Source organism: Balaenoptera musculus, chromosome 14 (genome assembly GCF_009873245.2).
Source record: "Balaenoptera musculus isolate JJ_BM4_2016_0621 chromosome 14, mBalMus1.pri.v3, whole genome shotgun sequence".
Lineage (NCBI taxonomy): Eukaryota > Metazoa > Chordata > Mammalia > Artiodactyla > Balaenopteridae > Balaenoptera > Balaenoptera musculus.
Window position 1 is genome coordinate 17,500,846 of NC_045798.1, and position 26,137 is coordinate 17,526,982.

The following is a 26,137-nucleotide window of genomic DNA, read 5'->3' on the forward strand; positions in this document are numbered from 1 at the left end:
CAGAGCAGTGCTGTCCAATAGAGACAGAATGTGAGGCGCAAATGTAATTCAAAAGTTTCCAGTGGTACCATTATAAAAGTAAAAAGAAACAGGTGAAATTAAGTTTTCTAATTTTTAAAATATTTAGTTTTAAAATTAAAAACGTTCACTCAATAGATCCAAAATTTATCATTTCAGCCAGAGGCATTAGCCACATTTCAAGTGCTCAGTGGCCGCACGGGCCTCACAGCTGCCGAGTGTGTCAGGTGAGTACAAAAATGAAGAACTGAGAAGCCCCTGTCCCCCTGCTGGCCTAGCCTGGCCTGCAGGGAGGGCCTTCTGGCCAAGGGCGCCTTTTCCCTTCCACCGCTGCCAAGCATGACCCTGGCTCTGCAGACCCCTGAGAGATGCCCCAGCCTGGGGGCAGCCCCTCAGCACCATCCTGCCTGCTCCAGGCAATGGCGCACACCCCTTGTTCTGGGAGCTTAGGGCCACCCCAGGGGACAGACAGCAGGAATTTTTGTCCAGGCTCTTACCGGAAGAGGGAAGGGTGGGGGTTGAGGATGAGTTTTTGCCTAGGACTGGCATTAGCAGGAGGTGAGTGAGGGTTGGAACCTGCCTTTATTTAACATTTTGATATTTTTTGTTCATCACAGATTTTTGGCATTAATTTTTCAAATTAATGAAAAGTATATTTTATTGATTCATAGATCATAAAATTTGCCCTTTTAAATTGCAAACTTCAGTGGTTTTTAGTAAATTTACAGAGTTGTGTAACATCACCCCATCAATATTAGAACATTTCCATCATCTCCAAAGAAACCCTGTACCCATTAAGCAGCCATTCCCTGTGCCCACCCCCACCTCCCCAGCCCCCAGCAACCACGAATCTACTTTCTGTCTGTATGGATTTGCCTATTCTGGAAGTTTCCTATACATGGAATCATACAATAGATGGCCTTTTGTGTCTGGCTTCTTTCACTTAGCATGATGTCTTCAAGATTCATGCCTACTGTAGCATGAATCAGGACTTCATTCCTTTTTATGGCCAAATAATATGCCATTGCACAGACAGACCACATTTCTTCTATCCATTCATCCACTGATGGATATTTATGTTTTTTCTATTTTTTAGCTCTTGTGAATCATGCTGCTGAGAACATTCGCAAGCAAGTTTTCGTGTGGACATTTCTTTTAAGTTCTTTTGGGTTTTGCATTAATTTTGAATTTTTAATAGAGTATATAAAAATATTTTTTCATCTTGAGTTTTTCGACGTCCCCTTAAAATTTGCACCTGCACCAAGTGCTTGACTGGCCTCACCCTGCTCCCACTCCACAAATCTTGTCCCTGTTAGCTGTGTGACTTTGAGCGAGTTGCTTACCCTCTCAGAGCCTCAGTTTCCTCCTCTGTAAAATGGGCATAATCCCTGTACCTACTCACAGCTGTTAGGGGGCTACACTGAGGTAATGACGCACGTTACAGACCCAGCCCACAGTAAACTTAAGTCGAAGCGTTTTCCCTCCTGGGAGGCCAGATGTTGGGGCTGGCAGTGGGGGGTCCTCAAATGGATGTGTCCTAGCCTTGCCCTTGAGGAGAGTTTACCCGACAGCCTAGAACTCTCTGCTGCTTCTGTTCCCAAGGCTGTTTTTGTTCTCTTGCCTCAGCCTGGCCCCCTACGAGGTCGCTGGGGGAGGGACCCGATGCTGGTCACCCGAAGGCCTCCCCGGCTCCCAGCACCTTCCATCCCAGCTGTCCTGGGCCCCCCACCGCTGCCTCCCCCGCCCTCCGCTCTGCCCACTCCCATGGAAGGCCACGGCTCCCCGTCCCTCTGCGCTGCCATGAGGCCTGCACTTTGCAGGGTGAAGTCCAAAGTTCAGTCCCTTCGCTAAGCACATGGATAAATATGAACCTTGGAGAATTTCCCCAGCTCCAATGTAAACAGAGCGGGCAGGGGCCCTGATTCACTGGCCACTGGGGCCAGGGTTGGGGGTTGGGGGTGCCCACAGGGCTTGGCTAGTGGGGTTTGGGGGGGCAGCGGGCGCAAGGAGCCTGGTTTGGGCCTGCCTGCTGGCCGGCCAGCACGGAGCCAGCCCACACGGCGGGGAGGCGGCCGGCTCAGTGGCCCTGGGCCGCGTGGCCCGCGCTAGTGGAGCCATGGTTTCTAAACTGAGCCAGCTGCAGACGGAGCTCCTGGCGGCCTTGCTCGAGTCGGGCCTGAGCAAAGAGGCGCTGATCCAGGCGTTGGGTGAGCCGGGGCCCTACCTGCTGGCTGGAGACGGCCCCCCGGACAAGGGGGAGTCCTGTGGTGGCGGCAGTCGAGGGGAGCTGGCCGAGTTGCCCAATGGGCTGGGGGAGACGAGGGGCTCCGAGGACGAGACGGACGACGAGGGTGAAGACTTCACACCGCCCATTCTCAGAGAGCTGGAGAACCTCAGCCCCGAGGAGGCAGCCCACCAGAAAGCCGTGGTGGAGACCCTGCTGCAGTAAGGACCCCTCCCCTGTCCCCAGCTCCCAAGGAGCCCGGAGGGGCCCAGCCTCGGCTCCTGACCAGCCCTTGCCAGTCCAGAGTCCCATGGGCTGTAGCCTTTAGGCTGGTTGTCGGCAAGGGGGGACAGGGCCCATTAGAGCTTGGAAGCGGGGGTGGGGTGGGGTCCTAGCTCGGAGGTTGGAGCCTCCAGCCCCTGACCCGGCCCTCTGAGGGGTCCCGAGTCTCCATGAGCCAAGGCTTTCAGCCCAGTGCTTGGGAAGTGGGGCATGCCCCAGGGGAGCCCCAAGATGGGGACAAAGCAGGAGAGTCCACGATTCTAGTCCCTGGACAACGGGGGTGGGGAGGCAGGGAATTTTTAGCTACCATGCCCATTTCGACTCTCCCAATCCCAACTTCCCTGCTAGGCCCCCGGATGCACCAGTGGGGAGGGGGAGCCCAGGCCGGGGTTTTCGGCGCCCCGCTTGGCCTCCCTGGAACTCAAGCATTCAGCCAGCAGAACCCAGGTCTTTCTTACCTGAGGGAAATGGAGCCTTAGGATGGGAGCTGCTCCCCTTTCCAGCACAGCCTCAGGCCATGCCCCTCACCAGTGGGTACCGTTAGAAGCCTCCCCACTCTGTACCCCACCCACTGGCTGGCTCCCCATCTCCTGGAGAACTGGGTGGGTCTGAGCCCGATGCCTCCCCTCTCCTCAGCAGAGCTGACCTGGTTACTAATTACCCACGGGCTTTATTATTTCTCTTTTGTTTTATAAATTTATAAATGGCAAAAGGCTCTGATAAGGCCTGTGATCATTAACTTGGAGGGCTGGTAGCCTGGTGAGGCCTGGGCCAACCAACTTCGCACGGAGCGGGGGTGGGGGAGGTTGGAGGTGAGGGAAGGGGAACCTGGGGGCTGCAGGGACTGCCCCTCCCTTAAGGCTCTGTAACCTCCATCTTAACAGCCAGGTGGGCACGTGCTGAGGTTTCACAGGTATCATTTCGGGTAGTGTTGAGATGAACTCTGGAGGCACCTGGGGACAACTGCTTCGCAGATGAGGGAACTGAGGCTCAGAGGGGGGCGGAGCTGGACTAAGGCCACCCAGCTGGGGCTCCACACCCACTCTCTTCGGTGCCCTCAATCACCATGACCGGGGCCAGGGGCCAGCTGGGGGGTGGCTGGGGGTTCTGAGGGAGAGTCCCAAAGACCACCTCTTTTCTGTCCAAGGTCCTGATCCCAGCTTGGGGTTGGGGAGGGCTGGATCCCTGCCTCAGGGAGCTCTCAGGGCCTGCCAGGCCTTGTGAGGGCCTGGGCAGGGGGCAGGGGAGTAGCCAGGGCCCCCTGACTTGGCAGGAAGAGGAGGGCAAAGGGCCCTGCCGCGTTGCAGGGGAGGGGCAAAGAGTCTGGCATCTCCAGACCCAGGGCGAGGGCAACTCGGACAAGGGTGGGGCAGGGCCAGACCTGCTCAGGGCCCCAGATGGGACTGGGGGCTTTCGGGGGGGACTGGGGGCAGGGAGTGCCAAAGGCCTTACCTGGCTGGGTGGGGCCTCTTGATCAGCAGCCCCTTTGGTGGGATGATGGGTGGAGGGAAAGGCTTGATCCACAGCACTCGAGCAGGAAGCAGGGGTCAAAGTGCTCCCTGGGGACCAGCAGAGACCTGGAAACTGAGGGAGAGAGGGGAGACATGGAGGAAGAGACAGGGCGTCAGGGGAGATGGAGAGAGAGGCCTGGAGAAGCAGAGTGGAGCGGAGGAGCCGGGAGGGGAGAGGGGCTGACACGCAGCTGGGAGAATGGGCTGGGGAGAGAGCGAGGCGCCCCAAGCTGCGAGGAAGCTGGAGTGCTTGCCTCCCGCCCCGATTGGGTTTTCTTTAATGCTAACAGCATGCTATTTACTTTCCATTTAAATTTGAGATGTTGCTATAAATTATCAACCAGCTCCTTGTTCCTGCGGGGTTTATAACTAACTACCTGGGTTACTTATTGTTCAGGTAACAAAAGGGATCTGAAAACGCCCCGAGGGGAAAAAGTGGGGCCTCGAGCCTCAGGGCACAGGCTGCAGAGGGGTGGGGGACCCCCATGAAGGCCTGGCCAGTGGGGGAGGTTGAGGCTGGAAAGGATGGTGAAGAGGCAGGGCTTCCCGTGGAAGCCAAGTGTGACCAAGAGTGACCTCGGGCAAGCCTCTTCTCCTCCTGCCTCTGTTTCCCTACCTGGACAATGAGTAAAATTCAAACTCCCTGCCCTGATTCCCTGATCTCTTCCTGAGGGACCTCTCTCCCTCCCTCACTTTCCTCCAGTTACACTACACTTTGCTGATTCCCACCTCAGGGCCTTTGCATGTGTTGTAACTTCTCCCCGAAACCCTCTTTCCAGATCTTCCCACGGTCAATTCCTTCTCTTTTTGCTCAAATTCCACCACAGTCACTCCCTCTTCCACTACTTTCATTGACTTTCCCCTGAAACTTATCATTACTTATTATTACCTTATTTGTCTGTTTTCTATCTCCTGCTATGACAACAGAAGCTCTTCCAGAGGCTTGTTCACCACTCAGACCCCTGATATCCAGCCCAGTGCTGACACACAGCATGAATGAACGAGGGACTAGGCTTCTCTGAGCCCTGGGGATGTCTGCTGCAATGGCCAAGGGAGTAGCATGTTCCCAGGGCTCCTTCCTCAGTGTCCTCCTGGGCCCTCCTGTCCCTGAGCAGCTCAGACTCAATCTTGAGGGTCTCTGGTCCTCTCCACTGGGCAGCACCAAGGCACTGAGACCCAGGAAGACAGTGGCCAAGGTGGGGCAATCTGACATCCCTAACTGAGGCCAGCCTGACTGGGCTTGAACCCCAGCTCTGCTCAGGCAGGCAATTTCACTTTTCTGAGTCCCAGTGTTCTCTGCAAGGCAGAGTTGATCATAACACTTACCCACAGGGTAAGCATGTGAGTGCAACGAACAGTTGCTATTATCAGTGGTCCCATTTTACAGATGAGCAAACTAAAGCTCAGAGAGGCAAAGTGACCTGCACAAAGTAACTCTTACAAAGCAGTAAGGCCAGGACTTGGACCCAGGTCCTCCTAATCCCACACTTTGCACAGCACCCTGAGGTCGCATGCCTGTCCTTGATACATTTATCTCCCTCTTTACCCCCTTGGGTCATTCTTGCTGTTAATGTCACCATCGACCACTTCTGCGTAGTGCTCGAGGGCTCACGAAGCGCTTACAAGTGCATTAAGCTTGTTTTCTCCTCCTGACAGCCTATTAAATATTATTAGCTCCCTATTACAGTTGAGGAAACTGAGGCACACAGAAGTTAAGAAACTTCCCAGGGCCACCCGGAGAGTGAGTGGCAGAGCTGGGATTCACACTGAGAACTCGGCTCCCCCTCCGGATGAGTGGCCTTCAGGCTGGTCTCCCAGCTCTGCAGCCTTGGACCCACTGAAACCCCACGGGCCAGGGAGCAAGAGGCCCAAAGCCTCGAACCTCTGATTGACCCTAGAACTGGCAGGAGGCGAGAGGAGGGGGGATGTGGGCAGACCTTCACCTTTCCTGGGCCCTCTTCCCTCTGCTGTGGGGCTGGAGGTCCCAGGACTAGGTCGCTGCTGCTGATGATGATGGTAACAATATTGTTCCACTTACTGAGCACTTACTGTGTGCCTGGCCCTGTCCTCAGCATTTCACTCCTATTAGAAACTCATTCAGTTCTCCCAACAGAGAACAGGGAGGCAGGCGTGAATTTGCCGCTGTGTTACAGGGGAGATGGGGGCCATGTGCACATTGGGCGCGAGGTCACAGTGGTGGGATTTGAACCCAGGTTGGTTCGACTCTCAAACCCATTAGAGTGAAAGCAGGAGATGCCTGGAGACCTGGCCTCTTAGTTCTGCGTTGGGGAAAATGTCCGGAAAAGAGCCATGTTCTTGGAGACTGTGGGGCGGGGTGGGGGGGGGGGAGAGAAAGAGAGCAGAAAATAGAGAGACACAGAGACAGAAGGAGAGAGAGTGAGAGAAACAGAGACAGATAGAGACACATGGGGTCAGAAGGACAGAGACAGACAGTAAATCTTTAGTTTGAGCCAGGAGAGGCCCTGTTGAAGGAAGACTGGGTTCCTTCTCTCTGGAGAAGAGACAGAGGGAGGGAGGATCTCTCAGGAGGGTGATGACTGCAGTTGGGGGAGGAGGGAGGCCATCGGGCAGCCCAGCCCTGGAGTCAGATAAACATGTTTGCCACGGAGCACAAGGCTGGACTTTGTCCTGCCCTTCCCTCCCAGCTCTGACTGGCACCCGGGGAACGGGGGAGGTGGGGAGGAGAAGCTCCTAGGAAAGCAGGGAGATAGGGCTTGGGGAGAGGTTGGGGGGTTCAGGAAAGTGAAATATTCTTGAGTCCCAGCGAAGTTACCTTGGACAAGTGTTCACCTTTCCGAGCCTCAATCTTCTCACCTGTGAAATGGGCATACTTCCTAGGGTTATTCTAAGATTTAAATGACCAGCCCTTACCTGGCTCACCATAAATACTCAAGAAGCATGAATTCTCACAGCTATCATTTCTACACAAATGGGACTTTGCTGGACCGACTGCTGATTAACTATATCTGTCCCCACCTTCCATTCCTCCCTGCCTGTATGGGAACTGCTGATTAAAAAAGGAGGAAGTCAGAGGGCCAAAGTGGATGAAAGGCTCTGTGCCCTCACGTCTTGGGAGGGCATTGTCAAGGACACAGGCGAGGCTGGTTCTTTGAGGAAAGAGAGAAGGGCCAGGGGAGAAGGCAGTGTGGGGTGGGCTTCAGAGCACTGGGGGGCTTCTTTTCTTTTTTTTTTTCACAATTCACTTTTAAACATTATATATGCATATGTAGTATATTATATGATACTATATTATTGATACATAATTTATGAAGTACAGAAGAGTAACAGAGAAAACCCTCCCCTCTCACCCTGTCCCCAGCATCCAATCAGTGACTCCAGTTCATTCCGTATACTTCTGGTATTTCATGTGAACAAAACAAATACGTAGAAATCTCCTTTTATCCCACTTAAAATTTTACACACATAGCACAGTAGACCTATCACACAAACTGTTCCATCTGGGCTTGTACAGAGCTTTCTCAGTGGGTTTTCATGGCTGCATTGTACAGAGGCACTGCAATTTGGTTAATCAGCATCCTTTTGCTGGACGCTTAGGTTGTTTCCAATCTTTGGCTGTGGCAAACGACATGGAGATGAATCACTTCCTACACACGCCATTTGTCACATATGCCTCAATTCTAGAAGCAAACTGCTGCATCAAGGCTGTGGGAACACAGGCTTGGGATCGCACAGACCTGGGTTTAAATCCCAGCTCTGCCTGTTTCAGCACTGTTGTATCTGACACATGGTTGTAATAGAAGCTCAGGAGAGGATGAAGGGAAGAGAGGAGGGTTGAGACAGAGCAGAAGAGGGAGAGAGAAGAATTTATATCGTACAGGCAACCTGACCCGTTCCATTCCCCATAGTGAGCAGAGAACAGGAGATTGAGCCACAGGTGGCCTCAGGTCCCCTTGAATCCCTCGAGTGAGAGAACTGAGCCCACAGAGTGGGATTCCATGCTCAGACACGCTCATTTTTCTTACAAGGCCTTGGGATGCCAGCCCCTAACCCCTTCACCTGGGACTCTGTTGAGAAATTAGCCACCCGCCTCAGTGCTGTGGGGAGACTGGCCGCGCCACCATCTAGGGTTTAGTGCAGATTTCCAGGAGGCGTTTTGATGCTATGTGATTTTTATCTGACAGGCTGACTTAGAACCAAATCCTTTCAGCTGGGGTGGGACTCTACTGGGCTGACCCTGTGACCTTGGACAAGAGATACAAGTGACACAGTGCTCTGAGCCTCAGTGGCCCTGGATGTAAAGTGGGAGAATCATGTTTCTCTCCTTGTTTTCAGACCCAAATTTTTTTCCGGTAGATCTCTCTCATCTATCCATCCATCCACCCACCCATCCACCCATCCATCTAACATCTACCCATCAACCATCCCATTCATCCATCCATCCATCCATCCTCTCACCCACCATCCACCATCAATCCATTGACCATCCCATTACCCACCCATCCATACATACATACACACATCCACTCATTCATTCATGCATTCACCAAGGGCAGACTCTATGTCAGGCCTATTTTGGGTGCCGAGAACCAGACAGTTCCTGCCCTCCAGGTGTTTATAGTCTCTCACAGTGGTTAAGACACAGTCACAAATAACATTTCTAGGTAGAATGGCGGGGGAAATCTTTAAAGGAGGCACAAAGATGAGTACCCTCCCCATCTGGCTTGGGCAGCTCCCAGGGGGTCTGTTTTTGTCTACATCTGTGTCCACGTCTCTGTGTGTCCGTGTTTCGAAACCTTTATCTGTTCCTATGTCTGTGTGGGACTGGTTGGGGCCTGTGTCCACGTCTGCCATGTGCATGTGTCTGCAAGTCTCTGTCCCCATGTCCTTGTGTCCTGGCATGAGTGCCTTTATCTCCTGTCCCTGAGTCTAGGTACAGGCTCCTGGGCTCCACGCCTGCTTCCATCTACCATCCTCACCCCCCGGGTGGACAGGGCTCCCAGCACCCACCCTGGGCTGAGCAGCCTGTCCTTGCGCCCCCGCCCCCCCCCACCCCAGGGAGGACCCATGGCGTGTGGCTAAGATGGTCAAGTCCTACCTGCAGCAGCACAACATCCCGCAGCGGGAGGTGGTCGACACCACCGGCCTCAACCAATCCCACCTGTCCCAGCACCTCAACAAGGGCACCCCCATGAAGACGCAGAAGCGAGCCGCCCTGTACACCTGGTACGTCCGCAAGCAGCGAGAGGTGGCCCAGCGTAAGTAATAACCGACTGCAGCCCTGTCTTCCCAGCAGGGCCCCGGACTACCTGCAGCTCGAGGGTGGGAGCTGGAAGCCTCCCACCCCATTCCTCGGACAGGCAGACTGAGAGGAAGTCGGGAGGATTCAGCCAGCATGTGACAGCTGTTCTGCGCAAGGCGCTCTGGGGGAGGGGAGGAGGGTTGGTCTTGGGCATCCTCTTTGGGTGGGTGAACTGGGCCCCTGCCTTCCAAGAGCTCCCTGTGTAGAGGGGAAGCAGGAGAACAAATCATCATGATTCGGTGAGACAAGTATTAAAATGTGATAACGCCAACAACAAAAGCTAGTGTTTATGGAGCACTCACCGTGCGCCAGGCCCAGGGCAGGGCACTACAGAAAGTGTTTCCAAGTGTTGAGCTGGTGGAGGAGGAGAGAATAATCTCTTCCTCAGGGAGGCAGGGGCATCAGGAAGGATCAACTAGAAGTATGATCTTTCAACTAAGTCTTAAAGTGTGAGTTGAATTTTGACCCATGAAGATGCAGGGATGGGGTTTCAGGCAGAAGGAACAGCAGGAGTAAAGGCTCAGAGGTGAGGTGCATGCTTAGGGAATCCTCCACTGCAAACCTGGGAAGAGCTAGGTGCACTATTATTCCGGGGATGGTGGGTTTCACTACCCGGGCCTCATACCCCACAAAATCCCAAGTGCACTTCCACACTTTTGAGCCTAAGTGTAAAAAAAAAAATGTTTTTGATGTTTCTTTTACAATTATCCAGGTTTTCAAGGTAATACACACTTAATTTAAAAAAAATAGAAGAAAGTAAAGATTTTACAATAAAAATTAGGTGTCCTTCTCCTAAGGCAGCCACTGGCATTCCCAGTCTCATACGTAACCTTCCAGGGGTACTGTATGTATATACTGGCTATATACATATTTCCCCTGCTCTTTGAAGGGCTGCTAGCTGTTCTGTTATTTGGAGGCGCCATTAACTGGCCTCCTACCAAAGAACCAGCTGAGAAAGTGCCTGGGTCTCTTCTCTCCTGGCTAATTCTTATACTTTAAGCTTGATTTTCAAGTCTGGAATGTTGAAAATAGCGTGGAATCTACTCAGGAGATACAGTTCAAGTTTCTGCTCTACTGTGCGACCCTGGAAAAATATTTAACCTCCCTGATCCTCAGCTACCTCATCTATAAAATGGGACGGCATATGTGTCAAATGTGAACAAATGCTTAATGCTTACCTGGAGCCTTGTATTGAAGACTGTGAGATTATATCTTGGCCCAGTAGCAAAGTATGCAGGGGTTGATTAGTGATGTCTGCCTTGGACACAGGTTAGGAAAGGGGTGGTGTGTGTGCTATGTGTCTGTCATCACTGGATTAGATGATTTCTAAGTTCTAGCTGTAAGCTCCTCTGGCTCAGCATCCTAGGAATGAGAAAGAACCAGAGGCATGGTTAGGTGAACCAATTCCAGCATGGTGAACCAATGCTGGAAGGTGGGATTGGCCAGTGTCTTGCTAATGGCTCTCTGTGCCCACAGAGTTCACCCACGCAGGGCAGGGTGGGCTGATTGAAGAGCCCATGGGCGATGAGCTACCAACCAAGAAGGGTCGGAGAAACCGTTTCAAATGGGGCCCAGCATCCCAGCAGATCCTGTTCCAGGCCTACGAGAGGCAGAAGAACCCCAGCAAGGAGGAGCGGGAGGCGCTGGTGGAGGAGTGTAACAGGTAGAATGGCTGGTGGTCAGCAGGGCTGGTTTGGTCTGGGCTGGGGGAAGGCGAGGGGGGCTCTGGGTCCTGAGGGAGGCTCCCCAGGTTTTGAGAGCTCCTGCTGTTGGCCCAGGAGTTCTCAGCTCCTGTTCAGTGTCTGACACCTAGCTCCATTCCTGGCACCCACCCCCCCACTGACCCAAGCAGCCCTTGAGTGGCTGCTCGTCTCACTCATCCTCACTACAACCCTACACTTACTGGGCTCACTCTATAACTGAAGAGATTAAGAGAGGCTAAGTCACTTGCTCAAGGTTGCACAGCAGACTGGGCTCGGAACCCAGGTCTGCCAGCCTCAGCAAATACTCAGGTAGAGCCCTACTTCTCAGAACCCTCCCCCCAGCCCCAAGGGAGGGTTCTTCTGTGCCTGATCCAGAGGCTCATGAGTGGCCATTTCTGCAGGGCGGAGTGCATCCAGAGGGGGGTGTCACCGTCACAGGCGCAGGGGCTGGGCTCCAACCTCGTCACAGAGGTGCGCGTCTACAACTGGTTTGCCAATCGGCGCAAGGAAGAAGCCTTTCGGCACAAGCTGGCCATGGACACGTACAGCGGGCCGCCACCAGGGCCAGGCCCAGGCCCTGCGCTGCCTGCCCACGGCTCCCCTGGCCTGCCCCCACCGGCCCTCTCCCCCGGTAAGGTCCACGGTGAGTGCCATGTGGGCAGGGGGATTGGGATGGTGGGTACAGAGAATATGGGGGTGGGTGGAAGAGTTGGGGAGCACCACCCCAGTGGCAGCAGCCACCCAAACCTCTTAGCACTTCCTTACGGCTCCAACTCCACTCTATTTGCACTGCTCTATCCACTCCACCCCTCTCCATTCCATTGACCACTCAACTTCGCCCACTGTACTCCATTCCATCCGCTCCATTCACTCCACCCTCATTTGATTTCAGTTACTTCAACTCATTCCAGATCAAACCAACTCAATTCATTTCAGCTCAGTTCAATTCAACTCAATTCAGTTCAACTCATTATAATCTAATTTAGTTCATTTAAATTTGGAATAGTTTGATCCAATCCAATTCCCAGTTGATTCAGTTTAACTAAATGTATTTCAAGGAAATTCAGTTAATTTTGTATCAGTTCAATTCCAATCCAATTCGACTCAATCAATCTCAATTCATTTCTGGTTTGATTCAATGATACTCAGTTTCATTCAACTAATTCCAGTTCATTCTATTCAACTCAGTTTGCTGTGGTTTAATTTCACTACCGTCAATTCAGTTTGGCTCAGTTGTCTTTTCTTTTTGGCCACACTGCACTGCACGGCATGCGGGATCTTACCCCGACCAGGGATCAAACCCCGTGCCCCCTGCAGTGGGAGCGTAGAGTCTTAACCCCTGGACCACCAGGAAAGTCCCTGGCTCAGTTGTCTTTTATTGAGCACCTACTTCACGTCAGGTATAGCCCTGGGCAGTGAGGGCCACAGAACTAATAAAACGTGGCCCTTGTGTTCAAGGAGTTGGAAGCAACCAGCACAGGGCCTGGCAGGAAGTGGACACTCAAGCAAAGTCTGCTGGCTGCATAGGGATGGGGTGAGGGGTCTGCGCAAACCAATGCAGTTTGGAATGATGGGGGCCATGGAGGCGGGCAGGGAAGTGGGGTGCTGAGGCTGGACACTGCTCCCGCTCCAGGAGTGCGCTATGGACAGCCTGCAAGCAGTGAGGGGGCAGAAGTGCCCTCAAGCAGTGGTGGTCCCTTGGTGACAGTGTCTGCACCCCTGCATCAAGTGTCCCCCACTGGTCTGGAGCCCAGTCACAGTCTGCTGAGCACAGAAGCCAAATTGGTGAGTGTCCCGCCCCATCCCCCCCACCCCCACCAATCTCCCCTTGGCTGGGAGATTCTGGAGCAGTCCCCAGGGAGGTAGGGTGGGACCCCCCACCTGACTCAGTTCGGCTTCCCCTTCAAGGTCTCAGCCACTGGGGGCCCGCTGCCCCCGGTCAGCACCCTGACAGCACTGCACAGCTTGGAGCAGACATCCCCGGGCCTCAGCCAGCAGCCCCAGAACCTCATCATGGCCTCACTTCCCGGGGTCATGGCCATAGGGCCTGGTGAGCCTGCCTCCCTGGGCCCCACGTTCACCAACACGGGCGCCTCCACCCTGGTCATTGGTAAGCTGGTGGGGTGGACGGGGGCATCTGGGGGAGGGTCTCCCGGGTCTCCCACAGAATCCAGGAGCAGGGAGAGCCACTGGGACTCATTCCTTCATGTATTTATTGAGTGCCCACTCCGTGCTCCACCAGTGATACACAAGTGGACCAAACAGCGCCAAATCTCAGCCACCCAAGTGGGGAGGCAGACAATAAGCAGAATATGGGTTGGCCAAAAAGTTCGTTCAGGTTTGTCCTAACATCTTACAGAAAACCCCGAACGAACTTTTTGGCCAATCCAATACGTAAGTTATAGAGTATCTTAAAAGGTAAAACAGCTATGGGAAAACAGAGCAGAGCAAGGAGGACTGAAGTTTTCTAGGTTTTAGGTTTTAGTTTTTTTTTTAAAAAGCCCAGAAAAACTTTATTCAGAACTATTATGCAGAAACTCAATATATAAGACAGACAGGGAGCTGCTGGGAGCCGGGTACAGAGAGTTAAGCCCCAGGGCCTTTGCATTGTTGTGGAACCCCAGGGCTCCAGGGACCCTAGTTTGACACACCCCCTGCCCTTATGATGAGCTAGCAGCTCAGAGGGGGAGTTAACTTGCCAGGGCTGTAACTTAGTGAAGGTTCCTAGTGCAAGGCTCTTTCCTGACTACCTTGTCCCCTCCTGCAACCCACTGGCTCCAGGAGGGAGAGATGGTGCCCCTGGGGGTCGGGGCTGGGCCTGAGGAGGCCATGGAGGCGGCAGGAGGTCTGGCTGACTCCTGCCGCTCCCGCTCCAGGCCTGGCCTCCACGCAGGCGCAGAGCGTGCCGGTCATCAACAGCATGGGCAGCAGCCTGACCACCCTGCAGCCCGTCCAGTTCTCGCAGCCTCTGCACCCTTCCTACCAGCAGCCGCTCATGCCCTCCGTGCAGAGCCACGTGGCCCAGAGCCCCTTCATGGCCACCATGGCCCAGCTGCAGAGCCCCCATGGTGAGCACCCCTCGGCCCCCCTGCTGGGGGAGGTGGTGGGAGAGGCTGGCTGTCGTTGAGCCCAGGGGAAGGGGGCGGCTTAGCAGACGCTGTGGTCTGTGTGTGTGTCTGATACAAGTGTGAGTGCTTCTGTGGCGGAGGCTCTGCGGGGGCTCAGATGAGCATCTGTGGGCTGGAATACGTTTCAGTGTGTGGCTGCATGTGCACGCACATGGGTTTGTGTGAGTGGGTGTTTGTGTGTGCACACCCACGTGTGCCCTTGGGGCCATATGTATTTCTCAGCTTTTAGAAAGGTAATGTGGAGCATACACCATGAATGACACAACACTCCCAGCAGGGCTTGGAGCAACACTCTGTCATCAAACACCATGATTCCTGCAGCAAAAGGTAGAATTCCACGAAGTGGGTTAATAAAGACTCAGCCTCACATCAGGTTCAGGTCAGATTTTGCCACCAAATGAGCTCTAGTGCCAACCAGACAAAAACCTGTTGGCTTTCAGACCTTTCTGGAACTTGGACTCTTGGATAAGGGCTTGTGGACCTGAACATCTGTGTATTTGGTTGAGGGCACCATTTATGTGTGTATGTGGGTGGTTGTGTTTTCATCTGAGTCCATGTGAGAATACGTGATTTACGTTGTTTTCTACTGGCATCTGTGTGTATATTTGTGGGGCTGGGGACTGCAGGTGAAATTCTGGGTTACACTGTGGAGAGGGGTCCTGGAGATGGAGAAATGCTGCCCCCTCCTCACCCCCTAACAGGAGCCCTGGCCTTTCCCTCCAAGGCCGGTACTTAGTGCCCTAACAGCACCTATGCTCCCGTTGCCCTTCACACCTGTCCTCTTGAGGTGACCGCAGGAGCTGGGTTTGGGGTCCCGGCCTCGCCCAGGCTCCTCTCCACTGAGACAGGCGGAGCAGGCCCCTGCGGTTGGGGAGAGCGTCCAACCCCTCTATCTGGAGCTCCCAGTTTGGGAAATCAGCCCTGAGTCCCCAGACACTGCCCCCCTGGGCTGCTCACCAGGCCCACGCCCCATTTCCCCGGAGCCCCCCGCCTTGAGGCCCTCCTGGGAGGGGTTCAGCCCAGCCCAGGTGCCAAGTCTGTGTCCTCTCTCCTCCCTCCCTCCCGGCCAGCCCTCTACAGCCACAAGCCCGAGGTGGCCCAGTACACCCACACGGGCCTGCTTCCGCAGACCATGCTCATCACCGACACCACCAACCTGAGCGCCCTGGCCAGCCTCACACCCACCAAGCAGGTAAGGCCCAGGCCTGCCCCGGCCCCTCCCTGGGTCCTGCCCCAGCGCACACCCTGGCGGCTCAAGAGCTGCCCTTCTGCCAGGTCTTCACCTCAGACGCTGAGGCCTCCAGTGAGTCCGGGCTTCACACACCAGCGTCCCAGGCCGCCACCATCCACATCCCCAGCCAGGACCCTGCTGGCATCCAGCACCTGCAGCCCACCCATCGGCTCAGCGCCAGCCCCACCGGTGAGTGGCCTTTCCCTGCCGCCCCCCTGCCGTCCCCATAGCTGGGGAGGAAGACGTGAGCAGCAGACGGGGGGCAGGGAGGGGGTAAATGCGAGGGGGCACCTGTGCTCCCCTGAAGTGAGCCGAGGGGGGTGTGAAACCACAGGAAATGGGCCTGTCTCACAGGAACATCTATTAACTCAGTTGAGGAAAAAGATAACCGGAAGAGGTGGTAGGGGGTAATCAGGAGGCGAGAACTGGGCTTGCTGGGGACCAGAAGTGACTCATGGATGTGTTGCTTTAGCTCAGGGTTTAGCATTTTTTTGAATTCGTTGCCAACAGCTAAAAATTAAGAGCTTTCATAGACTTCTGGCTCCTCTTCGAAAGTCGGAAGGACTCGTGTTGCCCCGTGGCAACCACAGAGTGTGGGCTCTCCAGCCCACCACGTCCCACCCAACCCACACATTTCCATTTCCTGAAGACCTGAGTCTGCAGCCCACAACGTCAGGGTGAAGAGCAGGCACTCTGGAGTCAGGCTGCTGGGCTCTGAGACCCAGGGCAGCCGCTTGCTAAGTGTGAGCCTCAGCATCCTCCGCCCAGCGCCGGTGGCTGCAGGGACAGTCACTGAGGGCTCCACGGTCCAGGCTCTGTGCTCTACCCATGAGGTGTGTGTCGGCATCCCCGTTTTACAGATGAGAAAGCACTCAAGGAGGAGAGGGACTTGGCGGTGCTTCCAACAGCCACTAGGTAGTGGGGCCAGGACCTGAACCCAGGTCCAAACTCAAAGCCCATTCATGCTCTTAACCATCTGAATCAGTCAGGGTTCTCCTGAGACGCAGAACCAATAGGAATACACACACACGCACATATATATAAGGAATTGGCTGATACGACTGTGAGGGCTGGTGAGTCTGAGAGCTGCAGGGTAGGAAGTGACGCTGCAGTCTCCTCCGGGAAACCATAGCCTTTGCTCTTGAGGCCTTCAACTGATTGGATGAGGGCCACCCACATTATCAAGGGAACTCTCCCTTACTTAACGTCAACTGCCGTAGGTGTTAACCACATCTACAAAATACCTGCACAGCCACGCCTGCATTAGGGTTTGGCTCAATGACTGGGTACTAAAAGGCAGCCGAGCTGACGCATAAAACTAACCACGACGCCAGCTCACCAGCGCTTCTGTGATGTTCCCACTAAAATGTGCTGGGAAGACCACTGCCTCGTGGTCCTGGAGCCTAGCTGGGGGTTAATAAGGCCCGAGGGCAGAGGTGTGACTCTGGGGTCCGGTCACCTGCTGAGATTTAGGAGGTGGCGAGGTGCCACTTTCCCATCCCGAGTACCCCTTAGGGATGGTGGGTGGGGAGGGGTCGGGACGGGCATGGCAGGAAGCCAGCCGCCTCCTCTGCCTCTGCAGTGTCCTCCAGCAGCCTGGTGTTGTACCAGAGCTCCGACTCCACCAACGGCCATGGCCATCTGCTGCCATCCAACCACAGCGTCATTGAGACCTTCATCTCCACGCAGATGGCCTCTTCCTCCCAGTAACCACGGACACGGCCTCCCAGGGGATGGGCCCTGGAGCCTACACAGACTGCTGGAGGGGTGACCAAGACATCTGAGCCTGCAAAACTTTCACTGCCCCCAGGCTGCTGCTCTTCCCTGGAAAACTGTGCCTCAGTCCCCACCCTGTTCCCCTCAGAAAAGGGGGGGGGGTTCTGAGGCGCCCCAACCCGAGGAGGGCTGCTTCAGTGCACAAGAGGGAACCGTGCAGAGCTGGGAAGCAGAGCCTGCTCCTGGTGGGACTCGGGAGGGACTGTCCCTGCTGCTCAGGGTAAATCTTGTCACTTGGAACAGAAGGGGGCAGCCCTGGGCTCTGGTACCCCCAGGCCGGGCCTGTGGAGACGCCACACTTCTCAGGACACCAGGCTGTGCAGCTGGGAGAGAGGTCATAGGTCAACGTGGCCCCATGCTGTCACCTGTGCCCCAATCAGGCCACTCCACCCAGCCCCCCTTCCTGCTTTTAACCCGTACACCCATTTGGACCCACCTGTCCCCCACCACATAAGCATCGCCTGAGTGGCTCCTCTGTGCCAGGGCCTGGGGCAAGCAGGCCTCTCCAGCTTCCCTCGTCCTGAGCCATCCCTCTCCCCAGCCGCCATGATCTCCCGTTTTCTTGGACATCTGTCCCCCTGCGCATCACACCTTCTGATGCCAGCCTGGCATCTCGCCTCTACTGGAAAGCCCCCATCCCCGCAGGCCTAGGTGTTGTCTCTGCTCCTATGGGAGACTCGTGACTCTGTGCCTGGTGCCAAGTCAAGGTCATGGGGCAGCAGACCCTTCCCTGCTTTGGGGGAGAAGCTGCTGAGCTCAGAAGGCGGTAAGGCCAGGGCAGCTGGCAGAGCTGAGGGGCCCAGAGGGAGGAGAGAGGCGAGACCAGAGGAGAGGTTGCCGCCTGGAAGCTTGGAGCCCAGCTGGCTGAGGGAAGGCGATCACAGCCCACCACCCCGGGGAGGTTGAGGTCCTGAGGGACAAGGGAGCCGTGCCAACGCAGGGCTCATCTCCCTGGGGCTGCTGCAGATAACCCAGCCCCAGTGGACTGCCTCCATCCTGGATTGAGGAAGGAGCCAGGGGAGAACTGGCATTCCCTGCAGCTTGCAGCCGGCTAAGGGCGAGCCTGTACATTTATTTAACTTTTAGTAAATGAGGAACATGTTGAAACGTCTTGCTTGTCCACACATCGCCCAGATGGGATTGGGCAGGCAGAGGGGGGTGCAAGGGGACCAGGAGCCCAAGGAGGGATGGGGCCGGCACACACGCTCTCACATCCCACCTCTGTCTTTCTTGCTTTGCCGAATCTCCAAGGCCAGGCAACGAAGCCAGCACTTCACCTTCACCTTGAACTTCTGCTCCTTCTTGCAGGATACATGGGTCCATGAATCCCCCAGGCGACGAGTGCTGTGACACTTCCTGAAGTCTTGACGCTGGGGCAGTGGAACACTTCTGGGGGTGCAGGCAGGACCCCTCCTGTGTGATGCTTACTTACAGTGGCTCGCCAGGATTCAGCACGGACACGAGGGTAGCACCCAAATCCCTCTGTTACATTCTGGGTCCCTCGACAATTTATTTTCAATTATCTGGTTGGCTCAGAGACATGATCATGCATGGCATATTCACAATGTGAAGAAAGAAAATTCTGGAAAACCAGGTGGAGGCAGGGATCTCTCTCCTTCTTTTCCAGACAGTGTTATATCAGGTCTGTGTGGCTTGGAGGGGGGACGCACAAAACTCCTCCTGGGGCTTGGCATCTCGGAGACCCCCTCCCTCATTTTCTTCAGGTCGTCTCCCACACCAGGCTGAGGAGGTGGAAGCTCTACCACTTGGCCATCAGCCTTCAATAACTGGGAGGCTCCTCCTTCTTCCTGAGACCACAGAATGTTCTGGTACCACGGGTCTGCCCCAGCCCCAGTGGGAGCACAGAAGGGCAGGCCTTGCTCACCCCACAACCGCTTCTTTGCCCCGACCCTTGGGCCAGCCCCAGTCATGGGCGAAGTCTAGACTTGCTAGCCAAGTCCTTGCACTTGGAGAAGGAGGCGGGGCTTGGACATGCCTTGTCCCTGGCAGGTGCCCGAGCTGGGCCCTGTGCTCACAGGCGGGGCTCAGTTTGCAGGCACGGCTGCTGCGCTCTTTGCTGGTGGGGATGGGGAGGCCTCACTGGCCCTCTTTGCCTTTTTCTTCCTTTTCTTCTTTTTGGTCCCAAACGGCGCCTGGTCTCCATTGAGCCCGGTGGACTCCCTTCCTTGCTCCCCAGATGCGGCCTTGCTTGCAGTGGTGGCCACGGGGGCAAGGTCGGTGCTGTCCTCCTTGGCTTTCTTTTTCCACTTCCTTTTCTTCTTCTTTGCTTTTTTCTCCACGTTGCCAGGGCCGTGGATGGCGGACTCCTGGATGATGTCAGAGGCTGACACAGCCGCCTCCCGGCAGCGCTGCAACTCCTCGTCGCCGTCCTCGCTGCTGCAACGGGAGTGCAGGCCAGGTCAGCTGGAGTCGGGACGGGGCCCCAAAGCCGCCTCTCACTGCCTCAGTCCAAGCCACCAGAGAGAGGCCACGGACAGAGGGTGGCGGTTGGAGAACTCAGGCTTGGCAGTGAGGCAGAGCTGGGTTCCAATACTGGCTTCTCTGCTTCCTGGCTGTGTGACCTCATATTGCGACTTAACCTCTCTGACCCTCAGTGTCTTCATCTATAAAACGGGGATCTTAACAGAGCCCAGGCCTCACAGGGATGTCCCAGGAGTGCAGTGTCCGGCACAAGATGGGTGCTGGAAAAGCAGTAAACATCCAAAGCCAACGCCCAGTGGAAACTCTTTCCCCTCCCACTGAGGTACTATTTTTTCAGCTACTGCAGGGCTCCTTCTGGGCCTGGACCTGACTGGAGTTGGCCTGGCTATTTGGGGGGCAGGGGGGACTGGCCAAGACAGAACACAGGCAACAACGAGGGAACTTGAGGAGTGGGTGTCCCATCTTACCTGGAGCTGGGAGGCAACCGTTTCCGGCGGGGCTGGGGAGCAGCTTCCTTCTCAGGGCCTCCAGGGATGGACGTGAAGAAAAGGCGGAAGCCTGCAACCCACAGGGGCGGAGTCAGCACCGCCAGGGGCACCCCAGGGGCCGAGGCTGCCCCGTCTCTGCCCTCAAGGAGCTCCCAGTCCAGCGGGCATCGCTCCTAACTACAAAACGGTGCCTCGTAGGATGAGAGGCTCGCTTGCTACCTGCTGCAGCGAGAGGATGGGGTGCTTGAGGGGATGCCGGCTGCCCAATCAAGTCAGCAAGCCCTCAGAGGCTTCCGGGAGCCAGCAGCTGAGCCTCCCGCCTAAGGCAGCCCTCAGAGTGGCTAATGAGTTGGGCAGGGGACAGAGACTCATGCGGGAGAGGCTGCAGGGTGCAGTGGCTAGGCGCTCCTGCTCAGGGTCACCTCGGGCCAGTGTCTGCATTCCCCAGAGCCCCAGTCCCCTCATGACTCCCCCCTGTGAACAGGATCACCATAATACATGCCTCGCACAGGGGCTGCAGGGATGAAAGAAGATAAAATGCCAAAAATGTATTTCCCAGCTCCAGACTCACGGGAGGTGCTTGATAAAGGAAAGTATAACTGCTCACCATCATCCTCCAGGACACCTCTCGGTACCTCAGCCTTTCTTGGCTCCTTCACTACTTCTGAGATGGTAATGGAGCTAAGCGAAGAGAGGGTGGATTTAAGATGAGATTCTGGGTAACAACGAAAATTCTTTTTAATTAAAACTTGCTTTTCTCCCTTTAAGTGGAGGGGGTAGGGTAACGCGATACTAAGTGCAAAGGCGGAGAGCACCCCGGCCTGATGGGGACGCAAATGTCCATAGTGCCAGCTCAAACTGCGGTGCCTCACTGGTTTAAAGCCTACTTTATTCCAGAAAGTGCTGAAGAAGTTTTGAAGATACAGTACAACAAAATGAGTGCAATTTCAAATAAGGCAAAGAGAAAACAAGAGCAGGAAGGACAGAAAGAGCCAGAAGTGTGGCCAGGAAGCCCTACACACTTGCTAGACAGAGGGTACACATTTCGTTGTGAATTTCCTGGCAGCAAGCACGAAAAGGGAAATATGACCAGTCTAGCAAAAAACAGTTCAGAGGTCAGCTCCTAGAGCAGGGCAGACCTGTTTTTTTTGTTGTTTGTTTTTTTTTCATTTTTAAATTTTTAAAAACTTGAGCTCATTGTAGATTGACATACAGTACCAAGAAATAATAGGGGGAGATCCACGGACTCCCCCCCACCCCGTTTCTCCCTCTGGTGACACTGCGTGTAACTAGGGTCCATTATCACAACTGGGAAACTGACTTTGCTACAACCCACCGACCTTTTTCAGACTTCAGACCTGGGTTTTGAATCCTGATTTTGTCACTTACTAACAAGGGACTTCATCTCTCTGAGCCTGTGTTACCTGTCTCTACACTGCGAGTGATAAGAGTCCCCACCTCCGAGGGCTGCCACAAGAATTAAATGAGACAGTGGGTACCAAGCCCTGAGCACAGAGCCTGGCTACAAGCCAGTGCTCAGTAAACAGCAGCTATGACGATGCTGAAGACGATTACTGTTGTCAAGATAAGCAATGAGCTTCACAGGACCCCCTTTCTCTAGAAGCACAGAGAGAGCGGGGAGAACTGACGAGACCAGGAAGCAGGTCTTGGGGGAATGCTGGTGGGGCAGTCACCTCGCACCGCAGAGACCGACGCTCTCAGCAACATCCTCGCAGCAAACACAGCAATGCACTGGGTGCTTCTCCTAACTGCTTTCTGTAGGTGCCAGAGGCCTCCCCGAAGTCCTGTGCAGGACGTGGTCTGGGGTCTGGGGAGAGGGAGCGGAGACGCGGTCTGGCCCAACTGGGCGCCGCCCCTGACCCGGGTAGTATCTAACCCAGTGGTTCAACGTCGGTCCGCAGGGGACACCAGGCAATGTCTGGAGACACAGTTGGTTGTCACGGCTGGTGGAGAGACACTACTAGGATCTCATGGGTAGAGGCCAAGGATGCAGCAAACCATCCTACGTGCATGGTATAGCCCCGCACAACCACGGACGATCCAGTCCAAAATGTCCATAGTGCCAAGATGAGAAACCCTGATCTAACACAAGGGACCAACTGGAGTATCGTTTCTTTGGAGAGAAATATGGGCACGCTGCAGGGAATATCCTGACCGCGTGTAACCCGCATCCTGCTGGATGTCCACCTAGGGAAGCATCCATTGTGGATCACTGCAACGCCAGGCAGGCCCTGGTCACCCTGAAGCCGAACCGTCATGGAGAAAAACCGCTCCCATGGGGTGAGATGCTAATTGACCTTCCTAAACATGTTTAACACGTTCCCAGGTTGGGGGACTGGCACTAACGCCATGGGGGTGCAGGCTGCTGAGGCCTGGCCCAACATTCTGTCTGGGAGGAGCAGCTGGTGTGCACTTTGGGAAGGCTTATTTGTCCTTTTTCAATGACTACTTCAAATTGCAGGACTATGGCCTGAACACCCTCAATCTCCTTTTCAAAACCTGCTAGGCTGGGGACTTCACTGGTGGCACAGTGGATAAGACGCCGCGTTCCCAATGCAGGGGGCCCGGGTTCGATCCCTGATCAGGGAACTAGATCCCACATGCATGCTGCAACTAAGAGTTTGCATGTCACAACTAAGGAGCCCTGGAGTGGCAACTAAGACCCGGTGCCACCAAATAAATAAATAAATATTAAAAAAGAACAACAACAAAAACCCTGCTAGGGCTCTGTCAAGTGGGGATGGATGTAGACCAGCCTATCCCGGAACACGTCCCATGACACACTATCAGTCATCCATGGAACAGCGGCATTGTGGCCAAATGAATTCGCAAGATGCTGGGCTAAACAAAGTTACACAGGTCTCTTTACTGCAGGACTTCTCAGGACCTTGAATACACTATTAGGAATCTAAATCTCCCAGGCACGGGGGTATGCAGAGTGCAGCGTTTCTCCACCTCTTTGCTGTTGGACCCCTTTTGTCAAGAGCCACACTCTGGACTCACATTTCTGGGCACCTATTTTGGGACTGCTGACCTGGATCTTTACAGATTGTATTCTCACAGTGCCTGGCATACAGAAAGCACCCAAGAAATAGGAATACAGTTGGTCCCTTGCCCTCTTGCAGTGGGAATGAGCTCGGGTTCCCCTCTTCCTCTCGTGGTAGCAGGATTCCACAGTGGTTAAGAGCAGGGCCTTTGGAGTCAAAGCCACTCTGCTCCTCCCTCCCTGTGACTTCAAGCAAATGCGTCCTCTCACAGAGGGGAGCCTGTTGCCACATCTAGAGAAGGACAACGACAGGACCTCCGTGGTAGGGGGATTATGAAAAGCGATGATGTGACAGATGCCACGTGCTTGCCGCGATGTCGACTTACACACGCTGAGCTTCCAGGCCATGGGAGCCCTTACTCTTCGTATTAATGAATAAGGGCAGGTTACCTGTCCAGCAGGGCTCCCAGCATCTTAGCTACATGGGCTCGGAATTCAGGGGTGGTCTGCAGCTCGTTGCCGTCTTGTTCGTGCTCATCCACCTTGTGCCTACAACACACACGAAAAGGACCTCACTTCCTGCCAGCTCAGAAGCTGCCCCCATGAGGGCGGGGAAGACGTGTGTCTGGTTCGCACTGACATCCCAGGGTCTAATAGCCTCTGGCACACAGCAGGGGAGCAATATCAATGAATGAATGCATGAAACGTGAACCCAAAGTGCACAGTACCTGAGGCTCGGTTGGGTGGTTGGCAACTGAGTATTTGCAGCACCTGTGAAAATAACGAACACCAAAGCATTTATAGAGGAAATGACTATAGCATCAGTTGTGTGCCAAGCACTATTTTATGTGATTTACATGTATCACTCATTGAATCTTTCCAATGACCCCATGGGGTGGGGGGTGGGGGTTACCATTATCCCCATTTTGCAGAAGAGGAAACTGAGGCAAGGAGATGTAAAATAGCTTAGCCAGGGTCAAACAGCTAATAAGCGACAGAGTTGGGATGAGGACACAGGCCATCTGGCTCCAAAGGTCCCCCCTTAACCACTATGCTGAACAAGCAAGTGTAATTTGATTCCAGCATTTATTGAGTGCCTACTATGTGCTTGGCTGTGTGCTAAGTGCTGTGGAAGAGAGAGAAGAAGGGGGCTCAGTTATATTGATCACTGGACTGGGAGTCTGGCTGGGGTCTCAGCCTCCACTCATTAGAGGTGCCTTTCCAGCAAGTTCATTTATTTAAGAACTATTTTCCTGACCACTGTGTAGGCCCTGGGGATACCATGGTGAAGGGATACCAGCCCTCGTGAAGTTCACATCATGTAACCTCTCGCTCAATAAATATTTGTGGATCAAGTACAGGCCAGAGTTGACTCTAGGTGCTGGGGATGCAGGGGATGAAAGGAAAAAAGACAGGATAAATAAAGAGGCAATCGTAGAAGAAAGGAAAGCATTATATACGAAGGGAATCACACAAAGTATGATGATGGTGGAGAGAAGGCGTGTAACCCAGCTTTCCCGAAGAGATGGTGTCTCAGCTGTAGTATTAAAGGATGAGTGGGAGTCAGACAGGAGGGGGAAAGCAGTCCATGAAGAGAGACCGATCACATAATTGCTGCTATTTATTGGGCCTTTAATATGCGCCAAGCACTGCAGATACATCATCTCAGTTCCTTCTCAAACTTACGGGGTAGGTACTACCATTACCCCCACTTTACAGATGAGGAAATTTAAGTACAGTGAGATTTAAGTACCTTGCCCAAATTTCTTACTGCCAGTAAGTGATGGGGATGGAGAGGCATTTCTGCCTATAGAAAATGAAGAGAAAACTGCAGAGTTATGGTGCCCACAGATGAGAGGACACAGTATGGTCTGGAGCCTACCTACGGGAAGTGTGCAGTATGGCAGGAAGGCAAAAAAATAGATTACCAAAGGGCTTGTAAGTCCTTCTCAACAAAAGCAGGGGTTCTTTGCCACGGCCTGCTCTGGCAGTCTGGTAAAGCCTGGATCCCTTCTCAGAATGTTTTAGATGCAAAAAATGTAACACATAGGATTACAAAGAAAACCAATGATACTGAAATTCAGTTATCATTAATACTAAAAAGCCAAATTTGGGATATTATTAATATATGTGCTTCTTAATTAATGTATAAGATCTACTGATGGGTCTAAAAATTACTGTAATTTTAAAGCAGGGATGAGTGGAAATGATTTTTTTCAACATTTTACTGTGAATAAAATATTTTTGATATATCTGCAAAGACTGTAATGGGATTTGAAAATCTGTGACTTTTGTTAAGACAAAGTTAACAGGTATTGCCAAAACTACTGTGGCTTGTTGTTCACATGCATGATGGAAAGAGATGCTAAATTTCAAACAGAGATTAATGAAAGTAAAGATGAAATATTTTTCCCATTCAGATTCACGGACCCTCTGGATTCTGTCCGGGATTAGGGACCCTTAAGGGGTTTTGGATTTATTCCCAGGGCACTAGGGAGTCATGGTCAGAGAGACGTGTAGGACACAGCTCGCTGGCAGCCCCAGGGAGTGAGAAAGTGTTGGAGGCGGGGAAAGCCTGGATGCGAAAATCCAGTAAGGGTCGCAGTCACCTCGGAGAGGTGGTGGGCTGCCCAGGGTGCGACAGTTAGGATGGACCCAGGGAAGCAAAGTCAAGAGACATTCAGGTGCTTTGGTTTCTCTGACGGGGATAATGGAACAACCCTCCCTGCTGAACTTGTCCGCGCTTTGACTCTGAACCCCACCCAGACCCTGGAGCCTCCTCGGGGAAAGAAGTCGAATTCCAGGGACTCCCTCCCCACCATCCATCCTCTCAGGCCGCAGGGGAAGATCCTGCGCCATTCGGCCAGACTCCCCGAACATAGTCCCTTACCGACTCTTGGCTTCTCCGGGCCCCTCGGGCGCTGCTCCAAGCCCCAGGCCGGAATCGCCGCCTCGCGGCACCGCTCCAGCTCCTCCGCATCGCTGCTGCTGCTGCTGCTCTCCATATCGCTCATGGCACCCCTGGGCGCCGCCACCTTGAAGCACC

General features: G+C 54.1%; 2 protein-coding genes across 3 annotated transcripts; one reads left to right on the forward strand and one right to left on the reverse strand.

Annotated features, from left to right (window-relative positions):
- Positions 1-911: 911 nt before the first annotated feature.
- HNF1A (HNF1 homeobox A) lies at positions 912-18,253 on the forward strand. Of its 2 annotated transcripts, none has more exons than XM_036822997.1 (10): positions 912-2,463; positions 9,073-9,272; positions 10,793-10,979; positions 11,421-11,662; positions 12,653-12,804; positions 12,928-13,129; positions 13,896-14,087; positions 15,218-15,339; positions 15,423-15,567; positions 16,961-18,253. In XM_036822997.1, the coding sequence occupies exons 1-10, from the start codon at positions 2,135-2,137 to the stop codon at positions 17,086-17,088; spliced, it is 1,899 nt and encodes a 632-aa protein (XP_036678892.1). In that variant the 5' UTR covers positions 912-2,134; the 3' UTR covers positions 17,089-18,253. The 2 variants fall into 2 exon arrangements, with proteins under 2 accessions (XP_036678892.1, XP_036678894.1); XM_036822999.1 differs by having other exon boundaries at positions 11,421-11,650.
- On the reverse strand, positions 18,209-26,137 carry C14H12orf43 (chromosome 14 C12orf43 homolog). The gene is made up of 6 exons (XM_036823000.1): positions 25,982-26,137; positions 23,820-23,862; positions 23,542-23,640; positions 20,692-20,765; positions 20,064-20,154; positions 18,209-19,551 (listed from the first exon to the last, which is right to left on the reverse strand). The coding sequence occupies exons 1-6, from the start codon at positions 26,103-26,105 to the stop codon at positions 19,200-19,202; spliced, it is 783 nt and encodes a 260-aa protein (XP_036678895.1). The 5' UTR covers positions 26,106-26,137; the 3' UTR covers positions 18,209-19,199.

What these genes read in the sequence shown, in the direction of transcription:
- HNF1A (XM_036822997.1), top strand. Translation starts at nt 2,135, where the DNA reads ATGGTTTCTAAACTGAGCCAGCTGCAGACGGAGCTCCTGGCGGCCTTG. An exon ending in CGCCTCCACCCTGGTCATTG is followed by an intron (nt 13,130 to 13,895) that starts GTAAGCTGGTGG and finishes CTCCCGCTCCAG; the next exon opens with GCCTGGCCTCCACGCAGGCG. An exon ending in GCTCAGCGCCAGCCCCACCG is followed by an intron (nt 15,568 to 16,960) that starts GTGAGTGGCCTT and finishes CTGCCTCTGCAG; the next exon opens with TGTCCTCCAGCAGCCTGGTG.
- C14H12orf43 (XM_036823000.1), bottom strand. Translation starts at nt 26,105, where the DNA reads ATGAGCGATATGGAGAGCAGCAGCAGCAGCAGCGATGCGGAGGAGCTG. An exon ending in ACCACCCAACCGAGCCTCAG is followed by an intron (nt 23,641 to 23,819) that starts GTACTGTGCACT and finishes TGTGTGTTGTAG; the next exon opens with GCACAAGGTGGATGAGCACG. An exon ending in CGGTTGCCTCCCAGCTCCAG is followed by an intron (nt 19,552 to 20,063) that starts GTAAGATGGGAC and finishes CTCCCGTTGCAG; the next exon opens with CAGCGAGGACGGCGACGAGG.